This window comes from Saccoglossus kowalevskii, chromosome 9 (assembly GCF_978046115.1).
Source record: "Saccoglossus kowalevskii chromosome 9, keSacKowa6.1, whole genome shotgun sequence".
NCBI classification, from domain to species: Eukaryota; Metazoa; Hemichordata; class Enteropneusta; family Harrimaniidae; genus Saccoglossus; species Saccoglossus kowalevskii.
This window is the reverse complement of record NC_140649.1, coordinates 14,119,686-14,147,519: the sequence shown is the minus strand read 5'-3', so window position 1 is coordinate 14,147,519 and position 27,834 is coordinate 14,119,686. Positions and strand designations below refer to the sequence as shown.

The 27,834-nt window shown below is 36.0% G+C and overlaps 1 protein-coding gene and 1 long non-coding RNA gene across 2 annotated transcripts; both read right to left on the bottom strand.

The window, feature by feature from the left end:
- Positions 1-360: 360 nt before the first annotated feature.
- On the bottom strand, positions 361-27,154 carry LOC100377838 (uncharacterized). The gene is made up of 40 exons (XM_085503949.1): positions 27,127-27,154; positions 19,625-19,675; positions 19,102-19,286; positions 18,372-18,511; positions 17,061-17,176; positions 16,346-16,654; positions 15,994-16,224; positions 15,529-15,813; positions 15,171-15,407; positions 14,700-14,908; positions 14,504-14,611; positions 14,247-14,396; positions 14,011-14,140; positions 13,753-13,920; positions 13,432-13,634; positions 13,057-13,234; positions 12,153-12,896; positions 11,949-12,062; positions 11,506-11,717; positions 10,787-10,894; positions 10,512-10,667; positions 10,204-10,372; positions 9,910-10,086; positions 9,554-9,756; positions 9,162-9,336; positions 7,859-7,969; positions 6,981-7,094; positions 5,589-5,702; positions 5,173-5,286; positions 4,743-4,856; positions 3,939-4,052; positions 3,731-3,844; positions 3,523-3,636; positions 3,315-3,428; positions 2,693-2,806; positions 2,179-2,288; positions 1,848-2,088; positions 1,148-1,363; positions 1,013-1,039; positions 361-866 (listed from the first exon to the last, which is right to left on the bottom strand). The coding sequence occupies exons 1-40, from the start codon at positions 27,152-27,154 to the stop codon at positions 361-363; spliced, it is 7,023 nt and encodes a 2,340-aa protein (XP_085360075.1).
- On the bottom strand, positions 1,365-1,689 carry LOC146738359 (uncharacterized). The gene is made up of 2 exons (XR_014930359.1): positions 1,562-1,689; positions 1,365-1,460 (listed from the first exon to the last, which is right to left on the bottom strand). It is a non-coding gene; the product is annotated as an uncharacterized LOC146738359 (long non-coding RNA).
- Positions 27,155-27,834: the final 680 nt, after the last annotated feature.

Below are 27,834 nucleotides of genomic sequence, written 5' to 3'. Positions count from 1 at the left end.
TGTTCGCAGGCATGAATATAAGTATAACTCCAGCAACGACTAATTTTCACTGGGGTTAATTTTCGCTGATTTACCATTTCAGGCATATTCAGTGGGTTTTAATTTCACGGTTTTATCATTTAGATAATGTGTTCTATGCTAAATTTTACATATTTACTGGGTTTCAATTCAGCGCATTTTCCAGTCAGCGAAATGAGCAAAATTAAAACCCAGAGTGAATAATTAAAGTGGAAATTAGGTTGACAAATGTTGATTTAGAAGTTGTTATATAGATAAGGGGCATCATTTTAACTCCAGAGTCAAAATCGAGTTGATATTGTCGTTTTAATTCTGTTACATGTTAATAACTACAGTAGAATCTCAGAATATTGGCAATTCCTCTTCATCATCCTCAGATCTTGGTTGAGAATCAACTGTAGGAGAAGGGCTATAAATATTGTCCTCTGCCTTAGGTATCCACATACGTAACAAGCGTTGGCTAGGTTGTTCCATATACTCTTCTCCGGCCATTACCACCGGCCGCGACAGTGAACCGCGGGGCGTATCATCGTTGCTGTTGGGATCGTATGGCCAACCAGACAAAGACTCGTGATGTGAGTATTCGGACACTGGGATGTCACCTCGGCCTTGAGCTGCTTCCATCGTTCTAGTATAATAATCACGCTCGGGGGATCTAGGACGATTGCTGGACCACGTTTCGGAAACAGTTAGGTCATCTAGGACGTTGTGATTGCTTTCGTTGGATTTCGTCTTACCCGTTCCACTATTGCGTTGTCTGACCAAGATTACCAGAATCACTAACACTAGTATTAATAATAGTAAAATAGCCACCACAAGTAGAATATTCCAAAGTGCTTCATTATCGTCTAATAAACAAACAGATTACAATAATCACAAGCAAACTTATATTATTATATTTGGCCGGATTAGTTAATATATAAGAAAACAAGATTCAAATATGTCTTTTAATAGATATTTTTATAACTAAAAAATAAATCACTATGTTACTTACCCTTAACTGGTGTCTTTAGTTCTTCTCCTGAAATATAACGACACATAATAATCAGTAACAATAAATTGAATTAAAATTTATTTCTTGAATTTTGACCATTATTAAGAGTAATTACGACATTCTACGGTTTTATACCTGGGCAGCTTTGCTCATTACAGTCTAGACGGACGAACGATCGACCTTCGCAATCTGCGCCACCGTGAGCTGGAGGTGGATTTGTACAACTTCGCTCCATAATTGTATGTCCTCCTCCACATGTATGTGAACATTCCGTCAATGTTGGATCACTCCAACCACCGTCCACAATAACTACGACCTGTTCCATTGCTGAAAGACCGCCAGGTAAAGTGCCTTCTTTCTTGCCTGTCAGTAAAGTTTCCTCTACTTTATTCATTAGTGCGAGCGTTGCCATGGTTGTGTCACCGTCATCGTCGCTCATTTTAATTTCCTAATATTAGTGAATAAAGTGGGTGAATATTGGCATGTGATACTGATGCATGTAAATAATATTCAGTATTTTTAAATTTAAGATATGTGTATTATACTTACAAGCTGAGTGCGTGTGTCTAATACATCAGATCGTTTTCTACGCTGCGTTTCCTGGATATCTTCATAGTTAAAACAATTCATCCGGGTGCAATTCGGAAAATTCTCTATAGTTTGCTCGAGGTACTTCATTAGATCTCCGCACAATGCCGTAACCGTAGTCGACTAAGAGGGGAAATACAAGTATCAGTTAGAACGAAAGATTACACATTTGTAATAATACAAATTGTGGAACTAATTTCATTTCATGTATTGTTTTTTATTGAGCAGCTAGCACAGTAAAATATACATACCCAAATTTCAGAGAGATCGTATTGTATATCCATAACACCACACTCAGATATAGTGCCAGAATAATGTCCAGCGCACGGTGCACCATCTTCAACACTCTGTTGAGCGGCCTCTTCACCCTTGCAGATAAGTACATCATCACAAATGGTGTCCTGAAGACATTCCGATTCCTGGGCTTGACACGTCAGACCAATTGGGCAGTCGCTGTCACTAGTGCACATGGTGGGCTCGCCCCAGTACTGAAAACATTATATCATACACATTACGAGTTTGTACACTAACATGAGAACGACTAATGGGAACATGACTGAACAAAATTAGACACTCACATAAGTACATTCAACCATTCCATTGAAACAAACACAGTCATCACAGGAATTTCCATACTGCACTGTAGTACCATTTGGGTAGATTGTACCGTTGGATTTACAAGGATGTGCTGAATAAGGAAGGAAAGAGAAATGTTGTGTCATGAAAACAAATCTACTGTGATAGTTAATATTCATTGTAAAAAAAGAAACTAAAGATATCTGTGTGACGAAACATAATATAGGTTCTTGTTCTTATCTGATTTTTGTCAAAAATATAAGCCACTGTATTATGAACAGAATTGCACAATGGGTATTGATTAATTAATTGCTCCTTAACATCAGCTGATAATAACAATATAATGCGTAACAAATGATAATATTTTCAGCCTGTACATCCATCTGCACATTCAATTACTAGTATATGCATTCAATTAATCCAAGCAAATACCCCCGTTATGCAAGGCAATCATATGGCAATCATCGTGTGATTAATTGTGTGCATATTTTCTGTAAAAAGTCTAATATACTCTACCTAAATCACAGTGGACACCTCCCCAGGCACCGTCACACTGGCATATGTATCCATCGACTCCATCAACACAAGTTCCGCCATTATGACAGGGGTCACTAGCACATTCATCTATATCTGAATAATAATAATACTAATAATAATACTAATACTACTAATAATACTAATAATAATACTACTACTAATAATAATAAATTTGAAATGTGAAATATCAAAGTGATATTTACTAAGATGTAAACATTGGTATATATTAATATTCAATACTATGATATCATTCTCTATTCGAATACTATTATGTTTTCAAATGCTCATCTGTTTCACAATTTAACCCTGTATATCCTGGTAAACAGATACATTCATATCCCAACGATATGTCCCTGCAACTTGCACCATTTGGACATGGGTTGCTAGAACAGTAGTATCCTAAAATAATACTGGTACTTATATTATTTTTTTCATTTATGAAATAATATATAATCCAACAATTATAACATTTAAACACATCTTTAGAAACATGATTGGTTTTAACTCTATTTTACATAGAGCACATGTGTATGTAATATCATAAATGAAACATTGTCAAACTTCATAATACAAACATTAATCAAAGATGTTATTAGCTCACCAGAATCACAATTGTCTCCTTCCCATCCATCTGCACAATCACAATGATATCCATTCACTTCATCAATACAGGTACCTCCATTGTGACATGGGTTACTCTGACATTCATCTATATCTGTGAATACAAGACAATATTTAATTAATAATAATATTTTCAACTGACAGAATGTTTGTAATTTAAACAATTGACGATAACATTTTCTACTCACCAGAATTACAATTGTCTCCTTCATATCCATCTGCGCAATCACAATGATATCCGTCCATTTCATCAATACAGGTTCCTCCATTGTGACATGGATCACTCTGACATTCATCTATATCTGAGAATATAAGGCAATATTTAATTGATAATACTATTCTCAACTGACAGAATGCTAGTAATTTAAACAATCGACGATGACATGACCTACTTACCAGAATCACAATGGTCTCCTTCCCATCCATCTGCACAATCACAATGATATCCGTTTACTTCATCAATACAGGCCCCTCCATTGTGACAGGGGTCACTTTGACATTCATCTATATCTGTGAATATAAGACAATATTTAATTAATAATAATAATCTCAACTGACAGAATGTTTGTAATTTAAACAATTGACGATAACATGTCCTACTCACCAGAATCACAATTGTCTCCTTCATATCCATCTGCACAATCACAATGATATCCGTCCACTTCATCAATACAGGTCCCTCCATTGTGACATGGGTCACTCTGACATTCATCTATATCTAAGAATATAATTCAATACTCAATGGATAATTATATTTTTAATTGATAAAATTTGATTTTTTAAACCATCAAAAAATAAATATAAATATTTGCAGCTAACCAGAATCACAATTCTTTCGATTGTAGAGAAAGCAAGTAAGGCTCGTCATGTGACAATAAATTTTATACTTTAATAAAAAAAAACAGAAATATGCAATGCTATTATGTCTTTACAATAATCAGTTGTTTCTTAAACGCCTAATAATGAAAATTTAATGCGTGAAAATATTATAATGATATAATGATATATACGATATATACGAAGGCGTATACATTGATATCCAATACTTTGATATCATTCTCTATTCGAATAATATTATGTTTTGAACAGCTCACCTGTTTCACAGTTTGAGCCTGTATATCCTGACAAACAGATACATTCATATCCCAACGTTATGTCCCTGCAACTTGCACCATTTGGACATGGGTTGCTAGAACAGTAGTAACCTAAAATAATATTGACACTTATATTAATGTTTTTCTTTATGAAATAATATATTATACAACAATTATAACATTTAAACATATCTTGTGATACATGATTGGTTTTAACTCTATTTTTACAATGAGCACATGTGTATGTAATATCATAAATGAAACATTGTCAAACTACATAATATAAACATTAATCAAAGATGTTATTAGCTCACCAGAATCACAATCGTCTCCTTCCCATCCATCTTCACAATCACAATGATATCCATTCACTTCATCAATACAGGTCCCTCCATTGTGACAGGGGTCGCTCTGACATTCATCTATATCTGTGAATATAATTTATTATTGAGTTGAATTGACAATAATGTTCTTATATGATAAATTTGATAATTTAAAAATCTGATTCTGAAGAAAAATACTAAATTCATAGTAAAGAAATAGTGGTGTATAAATACAACTGATATATTTGTTCTGGTGATATAACGTTAATATACTGACACACGGAAGTCCGAAGTTGTTGTAGAGAGATTGTGCAATGGTAAATATGTGTAATATTAAGGAGACAAATCTTCTTATAATAATAATATTTTCAAGTGACAGAATTTTCTAATTTAAACAATCGATAAACATATTTCAGCTCACCCGAATCACAATTGTTTCCTTCCCATCCATCTGCACAATTGCACTGATATCCGTTCACTTCATCAATACAGGTCCCTCCATTGTGACAGGGGTCACTCTGACATTCATCTGTATCTGAGACTATAATTCATTATTCAATTGATAATAATGTTTTAAACTGACAGAATTTTGGTAAGTTAAACAATCGATAACAATATTTCAAGCTCACCATAATCACAATTTTCTCCTTCCCACCCATCTGCACATTCACACTGATATCCGTTCACCTCATCAATACAGGTCCCTCCATTGTGACAGGGGTCACTCTGACATTCATCTGTGTCTATGAATATAAGACAATATTTAATTGATAACAATATTCTCAACTGACAGAATGTTAGTAATTTAAACAATTGAAGATAACATTTCCTACTCACCAGAATCACAATTGTCTCCTTCATATCCATCTGCACAATCACAATGATATCCGTCCATTTCATCAATACAGGTCCCTCCATTGTGACATGGGTCACTCTGACATTCATCTATTTCTGAGAATATAATTCAATACTCAATGGATAATTATATTTTTTAATTGATAGAATTTGATTTTTTAAACCATCAACAAATAAATATAAATATTTGCAGCTAACCAGAATCACAATTCTTTCAATTGTAGAGAAAGCAAGTTGGGCTCGTCATGTGACAATAAATTTTATACTTTAATGAAACATAAAAACAGAAATATGCAATGCTATTATGTCTTTACAATAATCTGTTGTTTCTTAAACGCCTAATAAGGAAAATTTAATGCGTGAAAATATTATAATAATATTTTCAGCCTGCACATTCATCTTCACATTCAAGTAGTAGTATATCCATTCAATTCATCCAAGCAAGTACATCCGTTATGACACAAATTGCTGAATAATATAATAAATACATTTTAAATATCAAAATAATATATACAAAGGCGTATACATTAATATCCAATACTATGATATCATTCTATATTCGTATAATATTATGTTTTGAAATGCTCATCTGTTTCACAATTTAACCCTGTATATCCTGGTAAACAGATACATTCATATCCCAACGTTATGTCCCTGCAATTTGCACCATTTTGACATGGGTTGCTAGAACAGTAGTACCCTAAAATAATATTGGCACTTATATTAATGTATTCCTTTATGAAATAATATATAATGCAACAATTATAATATTTAAACACATCTTGTGATACATGATTGGTTTTAACTCTATTTTACATAGAGCACATGTGTATGTAATATCATAAATGAAACATTGTCAAACTTCATAATACAAACATTAATCAAAGATGTTATTAGCTCACCAGAATCACAATTGTCTCCTTCCCATCCATCTGCACAATCACAATGATATCCATTCACTTCATCAATACAGGTCCCTCCATTGTGACATGGGTTACTCTGACATTCATCTATATCTGTGAATATAATTTATTGTCGAGTTGAATTGACAATAATGTCCATATATGATGACATTTGATAAATTAAAAATCTGTATCTGAAGAAAAATACTAAATCACACTGGTCGCCACCACATCCATCCATGTTATAACACATGTTCCACCGTTATTACAAGACGGGTGTATAAATACAACTGATATATTTTTTCTGGTGATATAACGTTAATATACTGACACACGGAAGTCCAAAGTTGTAGAGAGATTGTGGAATGGTGAATATTTGTAATATTAAGGAGACAAATCTTCTTACAATAATAATATTTTCAAGTGACAGAATTTTCTAATTTAAACAATCGATAAACATATTTAAGCTCACCCGAATCACAATTGTCTCCTTCCCATCCATCTGCACAATTGCACTGATATCCGTTCACTTCATCAATACAAGTCCCTCCATTGTGACATGGGTCACTCTGACATTCATCTTTATCTGAGACTATAATTCATTATTCAATTGATAATAATGTTTTAAACTGACAGAATTTTGGTAAGTTAAACAATCGATAACAATATTTCAAGCTCACCATAATCACAATTGTCTCCTTCCCATCCATCTGCACAATCACACCGATATCCGTTCACTTCATCAATACAGGTCCCACCATTGTGACAGGGGTAACTCTGACATTCATCTGTATCTGTGAATATAATTCATTATTGAATTAAAAATATTATTTTAAACTGACCGAATTTTGGTAACTCAAACAATCGATAATAACATTTGCAGCTAACCAGAATCACAACAATCTCCTCCCCATCTGTCTAAACAATATAGTAAAACAAACTAGTGGTTCTATTTAGCCAATGAGTCGGACGATTCATAAACGTGTAAAGATTTCACAATGTAAAAATAGGAAATACAAAACCTGGTTAGTATAAAAATACAGGTAATATTCGATCTAGGTCTGAAATATTGGTGTCGAACTAGAATATGCGAAAAGCATGTACAGTTATGTATAGCAAATAAAGTAACCTCACAATTTAAAAGTCTCTTAAATATACGTTAATCTAACTAACCAAATTATGTATACATAACAACCTTCAAATTACTTACCCAGTCTTCAATACTGTTATGTTTGTATATAATGTTTAATCGAATGCTAGTTATAACCTTAAATCTTATTACTTGAATATGATATGGGACACTCTGATAGTCACTCTAACACATGACTCCGCAAATTCAAATAAGCTTACCTATTTCACAGTGTAGGCCTTCAAAACCTGGTTGACAGGAGCAATAATACCCGAAGGAGTGTTCTTCACACGTAGCTCCATTAAGACAAGGCTCACTTCTGCAATGTAATCCTGGAAACATCAACACATACTGAGTTATTCAATCAATGTGCAAATTAATCTTGTTGTAAATGCTGTGTGTCTTCCAATGTCTCACCTAAATCACACTGGTCGCCACCGAATCCATTCGGACATTGACAAGTGTATCCGTTCATGTCATCAACACATGTCCCACCATTATGACAAGGATCACTGAGACATTCATCTTTGTCTGTCAAAGAACAAGACTAATATATTAATACAACTGATATATTTGTTCTGGTGATATAACGTTAATATACTAACATATTGAAATCCGAAGTTGGTGCAATGGTATATATTTGTAATATTGAGGATACAAATCTTCTTACAATAATAATATTTTCAACTGACAATATTTTCTAATTTAAGGAATCAATAAAAATATTTCCAGCCCACCAGAATCACAATTGTCTCCTTCCCATCCATCTGCACATTCACAATGATATCCATTCACTCCATCGATACACGTTCCTCCATTGTGACATGGGTTACTCTGACATTCATCTATATCTGTGAATATAATTCATTGTTGAATTGATAATAATGTTTTAAAATGACAGAACTCTGGTAATTTAAAAAATCGATGGTAATATTTCCAGCTCACCAGAATCACAATTATCTCCTTCCCATCCATCTGAACATTCACACTGATATCCATCTACTTCATCAATACAGGTCCCTCCATTGTGACATGGGTCACTCAGACATTCATCTGTATCTGCGAATATAATTCATTGTTGAAATAATAATAGTATTTTAAACAGAGAGAATTTTCGTAATTTAAACAATCGATAATAATATTCGTAGATAACCAGAATCACAGTGATCTCCTTTCCATACACAATTTAGTAAAACAAACTAGTGGTTCTATTTAGCCCATGACAATTCATAAATGTGTAAAGATTTCACAATGTAAAAATAGGAAATACAAAACTCCTGGTTAGTATAAAAATACACGAAATATTCGCTCTAAGTCTGAAATATCGGTGTCGAACTAGAATATGCGAAATAAAGTAAATAAAGTAACCTTACAATTTAAAAGTCCCTGAAATATATGTTAATCTAACTAGTAACACAATCTATGTGTGCATAACCATATTTAAATCGCTTTCCCAGTCCTTGATACTGTCATGTTTCTATATAATTATTTGCCAAATACTCAAACATAACTAAATGAGTTTACCTATACAACGTTTGCCATTTCCTTGATAGCCATCGTTACAATGACATCCATGGACCCCGTCTTTTTCTCCACAGTATGCACTGGGATCACATCTAATGGCCACACAATCAACGACACCATCTTCCCGACAAGTGCAATCTTCGTCGCATTTTTCCAAGGTTATAGTCTCTCCAAACTACACATCAGAGAATAAAGCGTGGATAACAACATGAATTATTGAATTATCACGCATTTGCAGTGAACCACCCATTGTTAAAATGCAAGTTACAGTATCTTGAAACTACACATCAGAGAATAAAGCGTAGAAATAATTTGCAGGATATTCGTAGTTCAATAATTAAATATATAATTCAGAAGTCACGCAACATACATACGATGAATATCAATCCTACCTGAAGATACTGGTCGCCACATTCACATGGACACTGGTTATCTGGAACACATTCGCCCAAGTTTAATAAGAAACCTTCCTGACAGACACATCCATCCACCAAGCGCCTATCGGGACATCGGTAATGTGGAGTCTGATCAACGCAAGTATCGGAACACGGCGACGTTGCATGAGTATACACACTATAGTCATGACATGATACAGCTAAAATAAATATAATTCTCGGTCAATGTCCGTCACAGTCAAACACTGAAATGAAGCATGTACTATCTCCGTGTATATTAATTTAGTATATCCACTATATATATATATATATAGGAAAGAGGTGTTATGTTAAGCAATAGTGAATATACATACGACATAGGTCATCACGTCTCCAATCAACCTGAATTCCGATGTCAAGACAGACTTGTGCATATACTTCAGCGTTCATGCACAATCCACCCAGATCTGGTAATTTAGCACATAGATCAAACATACACGCTGAGAAGAAATCTTCCGGGTCAATGGCATCGTGGCACACGGCAAATGGTCCTGGAAGGAATAATACACACAAAACATTATGCAACAACGACTAGACACATCTTTGAACAATCTGGAACAATCTGTGATATTTTAAGATCCTCGTGCTAAAATAGTTTTGTAACCCACCATTTTTATCTGTGAACACTGAACACAATTCATGAGCTTCGGTTGCTACGTCGATATCTTCGGCACATGGATTACAGCCACCTGCATGGGAATCACATTCTTCGTCGTTAGCTACCCAGGTATTACCAAACATTGCTGCACGATGGGAGTGTTCCATTTCAGATGGTATCTAGAAATAACAGGTTGTCAATGACATTTATGACTTGTCTATAAATGTGACAGGCAGTAAAGCAGTCATTATACATATATGGTTGGAAATATGATCAATACGCCACGTCCTGACCTGAATTGACCTGACCATTACTTACTAGTCTACCCTCAGTGTCAGTGAAATCATCTTCTGGATAATCATTGAAGTTACCACATAGACCTCTCAAACCACCTTTGTACATTCCTGGTGCTTTGACATCACCATGGTGGTAGCCGTCCCACCTAACTATTAGGCCGAAATCAACAAAGACACTCTGAAATGAAAAAATATCAATTTCAGTTGAATACAAGAAAATATGACAAACATTCTGCAACACCCCCCCCCCCCCCCACACACACACAGACATAGCCGAATGATTTGTTTTATACTTACGATGTAGCTTCCAGTGACTCTCACTTCAATCTCTGGTGATACAGTATATGGCAAAGTAACTTGCTCTCCATTTACTTTCACGTTCCTTCCTCTCATAAGACGAACTTCCTAATGAAAGATAAATAGCAGTGGTCATATTGAAAGCGCAATACAATCAGTGGTTATAGTTCACAGTTCATTTAAGTTAAGTGGGAATAACATACCTAACCATAGATCTGGTAACAATAGTCGTATAGCGAAATAGGTATACTGGCAAATTGAATTCTATAGTTCGTTTAAGCCGCCTGTTTAAGCAGAGCATACAAGTTTTTTTATTGGTGATATATCTCTCTGCTGTGAGATTTAGTAGGGGCATAAATATATCTATATCTATCTAATTATCTGGACATTTTTGCCATGGGACTATGGTTTGGCGATATATTGTATCTGTCTCCTGGAGATGAGTTCAGTGACAAATGAGCTGTGATTACTACTGTGGGCTAGGGCGTGTTTTGCAAAGCAATTTTTGTCAGTTATTACACCAAGTGTGCATGGAACTATATTGGTTCCTGATGAAATGCCTTTTGCTTTTCTTCTAGCCTAGAGATGTATTTCAGACAGACAAGTCTGGGTTACACTGTACGAGTATAATGCTAAATCACATGTCATAAGAATAATTGTAATAATGTGAGAGAATGAAAAATATTGGCACAATAAAACGAAAAGATATTTCTTTTCACCTGTCCATAAACTATCACTATCAATTCTTGTGTGACACTTAGCGTTTCGTCTCTTGCTTGGAATGCTTCATTGTTTGCCAGGACTCTAAATGACGTCATCTCATAGGTAGCACTTTCTGATAAGATGTAAATACAGTCTCCCTGGAAGTCATACTTGACCCCGTCATATGTGATATAATGTGGATCACCCCAGACATAACATACACTGTATTCTGAAAAAATAATGTGGGAATAATAAGTGAAAGAAATGTGTTTTACTGATAATCACATACACATTACAAACATATAAATATGCAACATGGAATTCAAAGATATGGTGCCCACAGTAAAACACCTCAGTGCACCACAGTAACTGTCCCGGATCTAAATAGCATGTAATGAATGTGAACTTACAGTGATGAGATGATGTTTACCCTGGTTCTTCTTTGGGAAGTTTAACTAACCTTGTTCACAGTTGTGACCATCAAATCCTCGAGGACAAAGGCAGTCATATCTATCCGTACCATCTATACACGTTCCGCCATTTTGACAAGGATCACTGCAACACTCCTCAAGCTCTTTGAAGAAACAATAAAAAAGAAATCCAAGAACTGTATATACAGGTATGTCCCACATGACTGAAAGTTTACACATTAAAATACACTCACCCGTGCAATAAGTGTCATCCACCGGAGGTTCCCAAATAGTATCCTGACATTGCGTATAACCTTTGCCATGTCTCTCATAGCCATCATTACACTCAAATGTGACTGTGGTGTTCGTTAAAACAGGATAGTCGTATTCTTCTACCTGATAACCATTCTCTGGAGCACCAGGATCACTACACGTTGGTTCACATGTAGGAAGCTCACCAAACCATGTACCATCTTTGCCACAAATAATTGCTTGTTCTCCATTCACAACATAGCCATCATCACAGCAAAATCGTACGATAGTGCCAGATGGAACTGGATATGTGTACTCATCAACTTGGTGTCCATTATCTGGTGACCCGGGATCATCACATCCGCCAGCACGACATTCTGGTGGTGGGGTTGTCCATTGTCCATCTTCACAAGTACTTGATGGTGAACCTATCACTTCGTAAAGGTCATCACAAACATAACCAATCACTGTTCCCTCACATACAGGATACTCGTATTCATCATCTTGTCCTCCATTCTCTGGTTGTCCAGGGTCTTCACAAGTAGGTTGACATGTTGGCACAGGTTCTGTCCACTCTCCATCTATACACATACTTACTACTTCATCAAGACATGTTTCGGTATCAGTGTCATAAAGGGCATAACCAGTATCACAATAGAATGATACTTCAGTTCCATCAGATACTGGGTATTCATGATCTTCATTTTGACCACCATTGGTTGGACTACCAGGATCAGCACACTTTTCTGTGTATAAAGTGCTTTAAGTTAATTAAAATGACAATACTAATTTTTGGATATTACAAAGAATGCCCAGAATCAGATACAAATATTTCATGGTGATCCACCAGATTTTCGAATAGATTTAGGTAACTTACATCTCCGCTATACAAATTAATCAACTCACCGCTGCAGTTCAACCCATTGCCTTCATAATTAGGTGCATCACAGGTACATCCCCGTATGCCATCCACAATGACACAAGAAGCATTCTCATCACATGTCATGGGTGTGCAAATCAAGCTATGATCTTCTGTACACTCGCATACCTCTGTACAGCCCGGGACAACAATGGTGTCACCAATCTATGCACACAATTACATACATTAACATATGGCACAGATATAAAGACACACAAATAACGCATCATCACCCACGAATTCAATGCAATGTTGTTATATTTTTTTACAATACTGACTACGTCACAACATTGTATTAATCACAATAATCATCACGATGGCTATACACATAAACACAAGTTATGAATTGTAAATAACTTCACCTGATAATATCGTCCATTCGCTCTACATCCACATTGCAAAGGGTCAGTGCATTTGTCATCATTGAGTACAGTACCATTAGGACAGAAACATCCTTCAACACAGTCTGTGATCAGACAATGGTCGCTAGCTTCGGGTTCTACACACGTATCCACACATGGGTTACCACATTTACGATAAATCATGTTGTTGCCACATTCCAAGGCTGCACAATAAAATATAAATCTGTAATATGGGGTTTTTACATGCTATGGGAATCTTACTTAACATATACATATAAATTCTATTATTGCAATGTATTACAGTATTTTTTATTTTCTTACGACAGAATTCTTCATCTCTCCAGTCACCCACTTCAACTCCTTTATCTGAACAGTCGTTGGAATATGCTTCAATCACAGGGCAGTACTCGTTGGTAGCACAGTAATCGTAAAGACACGAATCATAGTACATAGTCGGATCTATCACGTCATGGCAGTCACCAAAGGGGCCTAGAATATAATAGAATCGTATAACATCATATAGAAAAAAATCCCATGTGAGAATTCATCAATATCACGATGAGAGAAAAACTAACGTACCGTCAGGGTCGATAATGATTTCACATGTGTCTGTTCCATACCCAGTTGGACATTCAGGAATAGTAGTAGAAGTTGGGTCACATACTTCATGAGTGGCCCAGCTATCACCAAAGTCGTTGATATCATCAGCCTGGAAAATAGAACAAAAATCATACCTAATCTATCTTATAAATATAACAAACATTAATTTCAATCAACAGCAACACAAACTGACAATATTAGAGATTTACAATTACCTCTTCACCTCCTGGCTTGATGTAACCGTCTCCACCAAACAATCCACATAATCCATTTGATTTGAATTTATAGGGATCAGCTGGTATTTTTATGACAGCATAGTGATAACCATCATAGCTGATGTACACACCGTTGTCAGTAGTTATGACCTATAACACAAAAGATAATAATTATTGACTGTAATGAAAAATTGTGTCTGCAAATAAAGTCAGATTGCGAGAATTATTTTCCATTGTCAATTGTCAAGGTGACTCACCACAGATGTACCACTCCTCATGATATGCAACCCTGGCTCTGGAGTCATTGGTAAACGTACAGTTATTCCGTCCACCCTTACCTCACCTCCTTCTTTTAGCGAAATTTCCTAAAATGAAAAATATTGCTTGCATCAGTTATGAATATATGGTTTTAGTAAAAAAAAAATTAAGGTGAACATTGATATTTATACTTACAGTGTGAATAGTTGTCATGTTCACTTCTTTGATGACAGTGACGTCCGTGTTTGCTTCAAATGGCACATTCAAAGCGGTGACGTTGAAATTTGGTGAAGCAGAGGAACTGATTCCGACCAGCAAGTAGGTACATGCACCTTGATAGTCGTACGATGCACCACTGAACATAATATAATGGGGATCGCCATATGCAATACATAATCCCCTTTCTAATGGACACAAAATAGGGTTACATGTTAACACAAGTTTCGTCGATGTAAAAGATAATTATATACCAATTGTTATACATATTTAGCAATATTCTGGCTATCCAACCAGTCGCAGTAACACGTAGTAATTACAAATATATGAGATACAACTATTAGCATCGCATATCGATGTGTGTCTATGCTGTTGTTGAGGCATCATAACATTACTAGAAAACCTAGCCTTTGTTTTAAGTTATATATATGTTTACATCCCTACCATTACCTTTAACAGTGACATTAAACTTGCACTTATCCGTAAGTACAGCATTCTCAACTATAGTGTATTCCACTGTTGTTATACCAATGGGAAAGTAATCTCCAGAATAATGTGTAGAAGAAATAATTGAAGATTCTGTAGTACATTCTGTTACCGGTTCCTCCCAATAGACAGCCGCACCAGGTACACCATCAGCGTACACAGAATCGGGATTGTCGGTGCATGTTGTAAAACCAGGGGTGTCTGCAAATATATATGATTAAAATTTAACTGGCCAAGCCTTTAATTTTGAGCAAAATTAAATGATGTGTATTGTTGCCAGAAAGAAATCTGAATTACATAAAACGTCGAAAATTTCAGTTACCTGTTGTTCTGAATGTCGTTTCAACGCTATCTACCTCTTCATCGCCAGCTATACTTTTCACCACAAATAAATATGTTGAACTACGTTCCAATCCCTCGGCCAAACACTGGGTAGTTGGGTGTTCACATCCACACAATAATTCAGGAGATGGGGGTCCCAGTGGATATCCCCATACTTCATAACGTTCGGGTGTGAGACCCGCATCTTGTGCTTCCCATGTGATAAGAACAGTTGTACACGTAGGATAAGTGTCGATCGTTAAATAATCAATTTCTACCAGTACCACTGCAATTAAAACAAGGTATTATTTATAAATCAAATGTTACAATATTCAGAATACCTTTACTCTTACATATTAATAATGTACTTTACATGTACATTTTATTAAATATTTGGATATGTGTGATACAATTTGGTTAATCTATCCGTTCAGAAAATTAGTTAGTCAATTTGGGAATATCTTACATTCTTCACAGTGGTCGCCTTCAGAACCCTCAGGACAGCTGCACAGATATCCTGTTTCCTGTTCAATACATATTCCTCCATTTAGACAGGGATCTGGATCACATGGATCAACATCGTTTTGACATTCATTTCCTTCATAACCCTCAGTACAGTAGCATATATACTCCTCGCCATCATCACAACACGTGCCACCATTGAGACATGGATCCAGTGCTTGTACGCATATGTCATCTAAGAGTTGGTTAATAACAACAATGATTGTAGCTAAGTACACAATTCAAGTAGTTAACAACGGTTTAAAAATGCTTTTAAATCCTCATCACTTAGCAAAATCAGCTTTCTATATACTCACCACTCACGAGTAGAATACTATCGAGAGCCCCTCCTATCCCATCTAGCAGAACAACCGCAATTTCATACGTAACTCCCTGTTCCACTGTAGATAATGTGTACTCAAGAAAGCCAGATGCTGGATCGAAGAGGGTACTCAGGTCTTCTTGCTCAATTATAAACGTGAAGTTTCCTTCCACAGTCGGTGGTGATATGAAAATAACATATCCTGGCGAAGAGAGTGGATCGCCTTCCACTAGCCAAGTGATCGTGATGTAGTCTATGCATCTTTCTTTAATTGCACCCTCTTGAAAAACGTTCTGGTAAACGACTAGGAAACAATATAGGAGATGAATTAACTAATGTTACAATGACATACATTTAGTTGAAGCCATGATTATCTTGTATTTAAATAATCATCACGGACAGCTTTGAACATTTTGTTTATGTTTTTGTTCAATAATGGGAGAATTATATGTCGGACGTCCCATTGAGGTATGACTTATGTACGCCCAATGTATTTTGTTATGTCTTTAACTGTACACATACAAGTGAACAGACATGGCGACGGTCTGACAAACATACGTCGCTAGAAAACAATTTGACCGGTATTATAGATAAAACTAGTTTTAAATTAAGGTACGATAACTATATCATTCAATTGTTGACTGCACAGTGCTTCGTATCGACGAACTTTCTTATCCCTCACTTCAGACATGCATTTAATTTATAATTACCTTGACACCTGGCGAACACCGAACACTTCTGGATAGAGTCGGCACACGGACTGTGATGACAGATGTTATCAGACACTGTACCTCGACCTTTTTCGTGATAATTTCCATCGGATTTACTTCAAAATGCACAAACAAAATCAACTACTCACTATCACTAATATTAATTTATTGTTAAATTGTGTTATTACAAATGTTAACAAAGGCTATAAGAAAAAGAAACACAAGGCGTCCCAGTATGTCAAAAAACAAAGAGTGCCATACTTTTACATTTGGAACAATATATAAAATGTGTGCAACCAATGTTTCTTTTTAAATACACGTGACCTTGAACACGGGTCTCAACTTATTGCGTGTAATGATTTCACAAAACAAAAATAAAAATTAGTGCTCCGAAAAAAAAAATGTCCAGGCGTCAATAAATCACTCCCACTAAGTTTGAAAATACATAAACCATGTTAAAATGGATGTACTCAATTGATATTACAAAGTGTCATATAGTTGAACATACGCAGTACGCCTATATTAGTACAGCGTTGTCTACGTGTGGACATGAGCCCAGGCAAACTTGTTTCACATAAAAATAATAAAAGATTAATCGCCTTTTTGACACCTTCCTTGCGAAATTGTCACACTGTAACAGCGCTGTTTTGTTTGTTTAAATAAACATCAATAATACTAGTTATAGGTATTGTGTGAGTGACAAATAATGACGAGTGTGTGACACGAATATTCACCGAAATTTCACGCAAAATTAAATAATATTCCCATGATAAAAACAATATGTATAGTGTATCAAGAATAGATATGCCTTTTTAGTGGCAATGCAACCCTGTTATTCACTTCTAATCACGTTTAAGTCTTACTAGGAGCAGGAATTAATTACTGCAGCAACTGAATATGTTTTAAAACACAGACAGTTGTTTACGTGTCTGTACATATGGGCGAACGACCAAAGGTTATGTAAGTCCATCGTTATCATTAATTATATATATTTATGTTTCAACCTTTGGATGTACAAAATGGACGTCAGAGTGTACCTGCGATGGTGCAAATAAAATATAATTAACCCATGGAAGGTATTAACCCGACCCTGTTATTTCCTTCTTTCGGACATCGCACTACTGTCCGTATGCGCTCTATCTAGTAATTGTTATCCAAGACCATGTATGATAGTTTCTCTGTTGTGTAAAAAAACGAAGTTATGTCACTTAAACGCGTTTGCACTGACACGATAGTTTTACGCAGTCATGTCATCATCGTCATCTCTACACCCTTACTGATAAAATACTCCAAGTTAGTTTGACAACTTACGTGTCTTTCACGTTACATCCAATCAGAGTTGTGCCTTCCGGACACGTGATACTTGGACTCGTGTCATCGTCGTCTGAAATATCCACAAATTCAACTCGCCAGTTGTCTTCACAAGTATAAGACACGCATGTTACATTGGCCTGGTGTCACCAGAAGACAATAACAGAAAAAAAATGTTCATAAAAAATAACTGTTGTGTATTGTTTGTGAAGTGGGCAAAATGGCGGCCATTTTGATAACATTAATTGATTAGTTACGTGATCCTGGCGATGGTGACGCTGTAAAAACTCAGTGATGCCATTTTTGTTTGACTGTTTCAAAACATATTCAATTGGCATTGCAAATTTAAATAATTGAGGATCTTTCCACCGAGTTTACTTTCTAATTATGGTCACCGTGCAAAGAATAGCGTCTATAGTATATATTTATTCAAAGCGGGAGGGTCGTCACCTGCGCACGCGTCCCAAGCGACGATAACAACACACGCTAAGAATGTAAAGAGGTAGACGCTTGTTTGTAAACAATACCACGCTATGGCCACCTGACGCATGCGTAGGTAACGATTCCCCCGCTTTAACAGCGATGAAATGGAACATGACACTGAATGCATCGGTCTCCATATAAATATGTCTCGTGTAATTCCAAAAATAATAGTTGTGGTCAATTGATAGAGGCAATCGATGTTACAAGCAGTAACATCACAATACACACTTAACTGTTGAGAACTGACCTTAGTTCCGATGGTATTCGTGCCACTATTCACGGCTGTGCACTGATCGACGCCCACAAGCCAGGCGCCGTCACAGTTACTCTGGTCACACTGACACGCTACAGCACGGTCGTTACTGTTACACACTGCGGTCGATTCGCTATGTTCATCCGTTGATGACAGTGGCCCAAGTACGGTGTACTCATCTGTTGGGATACATTAATATAGATATAATACAATGATCTACAGATGTGTCGTGTTTCAATACATTTAATTATATGCGCGATAAACGTTTCTTCACGTTTACTCCAAGGCGTAATTGAAAGTTAAGAAGTTAAGAAACAAATGAAAGTCATTCCCTCTGAGCACATTGCCCATTCATTCACGCGCATGTAGGAATGTCAAGTGGTGTTTATTGCTAATATGCAATATGTGTTGACTCAAGTGTGTTTTACAGTTGGAGTACCGTCTACCTCGTTAATAATTGTCAAAGTGTCACAACGAAGACCGTTTAAAACATATTCCTTTGAGCTTGACCACTCACCTGCAACGCGGCATTTGTCGTCATATGACCCATTCACGATAGACAGGCAAACTAGAATATTTGAAAAGAAAATGGTGCATAGAGCTCAATCGAATGTTATACGTACGAGTTACAAAATAATCAAATTAGTTATCAGAGAACAACTTATTAACTCCCTGCGCTTGTGTGTCAAGCCTCTCAATCGCAATGTGCAATTATGGATAATAATTTGCTTGAAGTCGAGAGTTGTAAATAAAAAAACAAAAAAACACTAGAGAAAATAAGCGCTGATAAATCTGATTACGTAATTAAGATATATAATAATACATAAACGTAAAGGACTAGAAAGAAAAAAAAGGCACAACAAAAATAGTTTTCTTTTGTTATTAAACATTCATTTAAAGGCAATGTCCAGCATTATAATCAAATAACAAACAAATAAGTCATTCCCAACTGGACCTTCAATCAGTACACAACCCGTCTAAAATGCTCATGAATGTACACTCCAAAACAGAGTAAAATATGAAATCATGCTGTCTCTCCATCTGGCTATGAACATGGGGTTAAGCTCAAATATAAACAAGATTCTCATTTTATTAGAGGCAGAAAATTGAAATACAGTTTTCAAATAAACCCAAACTATAACATTTTCCATTGAATACCTCAATTTATATTTTGGTTACTTTCTGTGAACGCTATAATGCAAATTTTATTATGTATAATATCTGTGAATATCCCAATACTAATGTATGTACACAGAACAGTGTTGGTTTGTTCGGTAAGTTATTTCGTGGGGTTATATGTAGCATGTAGAATTCCATGTGTGTAGCTAGGTAATATTTTGATGGACATTGTCACCATTGATGTTTCAATATCTTTGAATTAAAATAGACAAATAGTTTTTAGGACATGGGAACAAATCGCATCATGATAGATTTTTTCTTTCGGCCACTACGATTGTTGTTCTCAGCTAAATTAGCTGTACAAACCGCCCATATCAAATCTCAATTTCTTTTTGCTTACGCGGCCATCGGTGTTGCGATTGTGAGAAGGTTTGAAAACTGCAAATTACGCAATCTGGCACTTGTTCATACTGTAGTTAGGCCGGCCTAACTTTAATTTTAAGATACAAATTAGGGCCGGTCCTGGCACCTCTTCCCAGGCGTGACTTACTTTGGAATGCCTAAAATGTGGGCCGGCCTTTCTGATGCGAAACCACTTTACATTAGCTGTGGTTTAGGCGGAAGTATCCCCTGCTATACGACGACACTGTCCATGTCCAGATTTGATACAACTGCGCAGGCTAAGCCAGTCAGTAACATCAAAATCAGGCGATGACAATTTACAATACGTTAGCTAGCTTTTGTTAATATGTGCCAAAATCAACGGACAGCGTTTTGTAAAAATGGACGCCGCAATAAACTGATAAGGAAAACAGGTATATTTTTGTAAATCTCCCTTGTACTCCTAGGAGTATTGCAAGCGTTCTTTCATATGACTAATTTGCATAATATCGAAAATTACATTAGATGGTGTGTTCGAATTTGAAATTGAGCAACAGCTTGTTTTGGAATGGCAGTTTTGAAGTCTAGACAAAATATAATAATGCAGTGTTGCCGGGGGGGGGGGAGGGATTGTGTTTGTTTTCCTAGTATTTCCTGTTTGGCGCCCTCTGTACAAGGGCATTTGAGGGCCTTAACCACGAGTCTTTTCCTTCTCTGGACGCGCAACGTAAGTAAATAATAAGTAAGTAAATATGTTAATCGTACGATCGCGTCGAACCGTTCAATCATAATCCGAGCAGACCCACTATATATGTGTTAGTTGGGGGAGGGGGCACTCACAAAGAGAAAGAACCTCTCGATTGGATCACAATTCACTGTTGAAGCAGGAATGCATATTGAAGGCCTACTACAATTAAAAAAAGTGTACTTACCGCTTAACAACAAAGCAAGAACCCAGTTGGAGAACATCATGCATTGGTCATGTTATGCTATCGTTCGTGACTGTTAGCTCGTTTTAGCATAACCTTAGTCGTAATAGCCCGAACACATTTATCATATGGGTGATATATCACTGATAATCATCGCTACTGAAAGACTAACGTACCTGTCATGAATTACATTGCCAGCCAATAACAAGTCGAGTAATATCGGTACCATGGAGAATGTCGCCTTATTCATTTGTGAAAATATTTTTTTTTAAATATTTTGGTGCTAAGTTCGAAATTTAATATAGAACTAACTGTACATACGGTGTTTGGCACAGAAACCATATTTCATGTTCGGGCTACGTGATACGGTTGTGTGACCGAATTTTCATGACAGTATGTGGCTATTAGAATGCGTCAACTATCTGCGGTCGAGCACAAGCTCTGGTGGACGTTATCTATTCGTTAGTTAATGATCCACGAACAGTGGGTTGGATCTCCCTGTTGAGCGAGCATATGGCGTAGTCACTCACATGAATTTGCCAACTTAAGGCGCAGCTTATACCACAGCGAACACTGAGTGTTTCGTGCTCGCTCTAGTTGAGCTGGCAGTTCAATTTGATTGATACCCAGGGTATCATCGTCGTTTAGGAGTTCAAATGCCCAGAGTAAGATTAGAACACGTGATATTTGAGCTGAAGCCCAGTACAACAAGTCAGCAACTTTGACCGTAGTTGGAAATAATTGCGATATGTCAGGTATCACGAACATATATTGGAAAAATAGAGAACACTATAGAAACATTATTAACTCAATCGGTATTTTGTTTTGTGTTAGTTGCTAGTCATGAGGCTGTCTTTTGCATAATTATCATTGCTACGACCCTGACAACGATTTTTCGCTGTTGAATTGTATGATTGGACATTGTTTAATAATATTGAACTCAGACAGTAGTATTATTAGCTTTGTATCGCTAAACGGAACTTAAAACCCACCTGGTGCTTCGCGATCAATCACAATGCTCGATTGCATGTTTTTGTTTACACTAAATGTCCTGTTTTTAAGTCTGGCTAGTTTTCTCGCGCCAAATATCCCTGTTCGCAACGTTTTTCTTAAGATTTTATGCCATACATATCTTATATACGACTGTTATAATTCCTTTGTTCTGAAAGTTGTTTTTTCTTGGAAGTTTTTTTGCAAACCGAGTTTTGTTGTCATGAGAACAAACCACAATTGAACTCGGCTGGGGTGGGGCACACAGCGGTCGATCTGATATACATATTGCGCAATTATTAAGGTATCTAGAACACGATGCCCGTCATTGAGCTATATGCTATTTCGAGTTAAATTCATATTCAAAAATACTAATCGGATCTTGTATGTAAATGTTATAACAATGATGGCAAATTCCCAATGCTCAACAAACCGAAAGATTTGCATTACACATTGCGTAATAAAATATATAGCGTATGATATAAAATTAGGGCAAGTTCCCTGATGTGAATTTATCTCGGCTACGAGGTTTTTTTATTTTTTCTCGTACCGGTCTTTATCCTATACATCTATACCAATCGGACATGATATTGATCGTGGTGGCGCTGTACGAGAAGCGAATGGACGCGCATCGGTTTTCGTAGTACGAGGTTCGGACAAGACAGCGGGGGTGAGTGGACTAAACGTGAGACACTTCACTGATGGTCGCTGTTATCTATAACATACAATATACGAACTTAAAATATTACTCATTTAAAAATTGACTCCACGGGAGATACATTAGTATATTGTTTTTGGCAGTTTATAGATTAGAACTTATGATACCTTTATTATGTTTGATCGGGGGATTTTTGGGGACAGATTGGGGGAATTCCCGGGTTTGTCATTATCCCTTGAAGGACCACACCAACTCATTTTATTAAGGTTATCATTCATTGACCCCCCAAATGACACATATGGATGGCTTAGGGACTGGACAGAAATTACGGGGGGCTGATGTTTTTTGAATGTATACACGAAAAAGAAATGCCCCCCTCCCTACTAGGTGCATACAAATACCTGACCCTACAATTATCATGCACAACAAATAGTGACCCTCCCTATACGCATAGACATTGTTTTGTTAAAAGGGAAAGTTTTTACTCGGATTTATCTTGATGTAAATATGCCTAACAGATTACAATTATAATCGAAAACAAAAAGACTGCCACTCCCATGCAAATAAGTGCAATTCCCGTGATTAAAATATTCCCCTTTAAACATGCTATAATTAAAAATTATTTCATCATGGATGATTAAGGCATAATGGAATAAGCAAAAAAAAAAAAAAAACAGCAGCTGCTGGCAGTATACAGTTAATAGAATTTAACAAAGAAAGTTATCTCTAGAAACTATACTTGAGTATAAGAATGACCAAATTAAGGCAAGCTCTGAGTATCTGTACACAAACACGGGGAAAATAAAATCAGACAGTGAATGTGCAATGAAATATAATACTGACTTTTCAACTAACATTGATTGCATAAATACAGAGGTACAGAAATTACTGGGCACTTTCAGAAAAAAAAATGGAAAAAAAATATGTTTGAAACTGTTAAAATATATATATATGAGAGACAAGAATAAAAAACGTAAAATCAAGCAAAATAAACGTCTTGCAAAAAACGAAGAAAAAACAGAATGAGTGCTAGAAGTGATAGCACCACGATGCAGATACCACCACGAGTGAAGATGATTTGTATTTTGAAGGGGTGAATACTGTTAAAAAAACAAGATGTTAAATACATTAAACAGCTCAAGAAACAAAGCAAACTTAGAAATGGTGCTTATCGTAAAATTAAATATCTTGCCCAAGTATTTGATGAAGATAGTGATACGGAGGAGGATACTAAGGGAAGTGGTATGGAGAAACAGTCAATATATAGAAGGCGATACTGAAAACAGTAACCTAGAGAAAGAGGTGGTTCTGATTAACAATAACTTTATTGACTCTAACTCAATCCCCAGGGGGAAAGCAAATGGTCACAAGAATACACAATCACTAAAATGCTAACAAAGAATTAAATATAAAATATATGACTAAAATGCAAAACAAAATTAAAGCAGTGGTTGCTGAGGCGTAATTTACATTGTTTTTCTTTTGATTTTGCTATACCACTTACTGTTTTCATAGGTTTCAACACCGTTTATTTTATTAATGTGTTTGTTGAGTTCATGACTGTTATAGAGTTGTTTTATTAAAGCGACAATACCTACATACATTTTTGTTTTATTAAAATTAGTAAATTTACACAATGTTTTTATTACATTTTTTGTATATTATAATCATTATATTTAATGCACAGAAAACAGTGATCTTGCTTTTATGTGTGCACAAAATAAAGTTACCCCTCAATCGCTTACATGAAAAATATGCACCCTCCCCTTAACCCCCCCATAAATCCTGTACAAGACTTTGCTGTAGGCATGTTTGACATCTTGCATTGAGCAACAGTACATTGGGGACGTGGCTGAAGTTTGTTACACTAAGTAAAAATGACTAACATTTGCAGATGTAAACAATATTCCAACTATTTGTATTAACTGACATCAATAACTACTACAATATATACATGCGGTATTGTACATTTCAAGGTATTTCGTTGGCAAGCTGTTTACAACTGGACAACATAAACAATTTCCCGTCTAATCTCTCGTTTGCCCTCCCAGTCTACCGTATCTGGTTTTCGCCAGCTCCGTGTGTCAAATTCCTCTTGACATCGACAACACCAGCTTAGATGCACTTATCCCCGTGAACGTTTCATCAGAATGGCGTGTTTTAAATTTAAGTAATAATTTGAAATAACAGTGTCACATTGTTTTTAATTGCATTAAATAATTAACTAAATGTTGGCAATCAACTGGAAATTTATGCTGACCTCATTGGGTTACTGTGTTACTGACACTGCCCTACATCGCCAAATGTGTATGATTAATGGACGGTGGTCGTCGTGTCGCTTCGAGTTCGATAGGGTACTCATGGCGACGCACACAACGCATGTAAAACACACTGTTTACATAAAATTCCCGTATCGAATATATCCCTTTAATCACGCAGATGCACCAGGTGACAGTGAATTTGCATTGGCTGAGGACAATGCAATGTTTATCAATTTCTGTTTTGATATTTGACTGCATTGGTGTTTTAAAAGTAACGAAAAGAAAAACAGTTAAACAACTATTTCAAGTGAAAAATTCCAAATTGCCCCCAACTTCAGTATGCAAGACAAATATGCTAATCCCCTAGACCACATGGTCTACTCTACTTTCAATGGGGCAAATGCTGATGATGTTGATTGTGTCTCAGTGACACGCATTACAGACCAGAAATACTAACCCCACTAATTGAAATTTGGCTCACAATGTAAAACTTGTGATGCTATTGACATTGAAAGTGCGGTACTAATGTGTAACTTTGCCAGATTATGACTTGCAAATTCTCATGCAAATGTAATGACTGGAGATGAAGTCGTCGCATATATATTGTGTTTTCGTCAGTAAGTATATGGTATGAGCCTACATTGACTTATAATACAGGGAGTGAATATGGGATTACATTCTGGCACTTCCTATTTTGAGGCGATATTAACCAATGCGCAGTTCCTATTCATGTTTCTATTGACCACATGGGTCAAAACAAAACGAACACTTCTACATGTTGCATTAATCAACACGAAACAGTAATGAGAATTACAACTTTTACGTTTTTGTTTTTCGATAAAGTACATCAGGACGAATCAGGTTGGCCCGACCCAAACAAAACCCTTCTGTGGGTTAACTGTTTTATTGTATGAGTGTGCCTTACTTGAATTGACTACCGCAATTTTCTTGTGAGGGCAGCGAAGATAATTCGACTGTTCATCTCGCTTGTCAAATAAAGACAGATTATTTAAAAAAGACAATATACAGGAATGCATTGAGTCGTATATTTACATGTATGTTATAAATATAATAATGTACAAACAAACAATACGTAAAAAACAAAATGGCAACCTCTTACTGTAGTCAAAACGTTGAATATTGCAATAACACCAAATGAATTCAGCGATCTGTAACACTATCATTTACAATTACAGTAACATTTCATATTCACATACCGTTGAGTATTAAGTTAAGCACATTGTTCACAAAATCACTACTACTCAAAAAACTGTTCAACAATTTCAAGAAAACACAATAAAAATATCAGTTAGAGAAAATCTATGTTCTTAGAATATACGCAACATATCTGTTAGATAAAAACCACGCAATATTGTGTGTAATTTCAGACAGTAAATTAGCGTTTAAGGAATTGTGATCATTGAACAATTAGGGTTTTCATGAAATATCCGAATATCATAACAAAAATGATCTTATAGAGTAAAATAACAAAATGTTCATATAAATACATAGATACAATTCAATAGAACATAATATTAAATTTATTGCTCCGATTTGCATGCGCATATCTTAAAGAAACAAACTAACTCCCGATTTTTTGCAAATTGGATATTATGCTGATAGGTGGTAGTATAAACTAAATTTGGGATTCAAGACTCTGCATCTGCACCACGTTACGTACAGTTTTCCGGGTCTTCTTTTTCCCACATAATGGTCGTTATGGCTATGATACAAACTACAAGAACAACGAGCACTAATAGTGTGATTAATGTAATACTTATCTCTGACTACGACACATGTGGCCGAGTGATACCCATGACTGCAGTATATACGACTGTGATATCTAAGGCTGAGATATCCATGACGGCGATATCTATGGCTGAGATATCCATGTCTGCGATATCTATGACTGAGGTATCCATGTTTGCGATATCTATGGCTGAGGTATCCATGACTGCAATATCTATAGCTGAGATATCCGTGACTGCAATATATATGGCTGAGATATCTATGTCTGCGATATCTATGACTGTGATATCCATGACTGCAATATCTATAGCTGAGATATCCATGTCTGTAATATCTATGACTGAGATATCCATGACGGCGATATCTATGGCTGAGATATCCACGACGGCGATATCTATGGCTGAGATATCCATGACGGCGATATCTATGGCTGAGATATCCATGTCTGCGATATCCATGTCTGCGATATCCATGTCTGCGATATCCATGTCTGCGATATCCATGTCTACAATATCTATAGCTGAGATATCCATGTCTGCGATATCTATGTCTGCGATATCCATGTCTGCAATATCTATAGCCGAGATATCCATGTCTGCGGTATCTATGGCTAAGATATATATGTCTGAGATGTATATGT

Excerpts from the sequence above, each read along its gene's own strand:
- LOC100377838 (XM_085503949.1), bottom strand. The coding sequence starts at position 27,154 with ATGTGGGAAAAAGAAGACCCGGAAAACT. Across the intron at positions 10,087-10,203 it reads AGTGTTCACAGATAAAAATG|GACCATTTGCCGTGTGCCAC; the intron begins GTGGGTTACAAA and ends TATTCCTTCCAG. Across the intron at positions 867-1,012 it reads ACTAAAGACACCAGTTAAGG|ACGATAATGAAGCACTTTGG; the intron begins GTAAGTAACATA and ends TTTGTTTATTAG.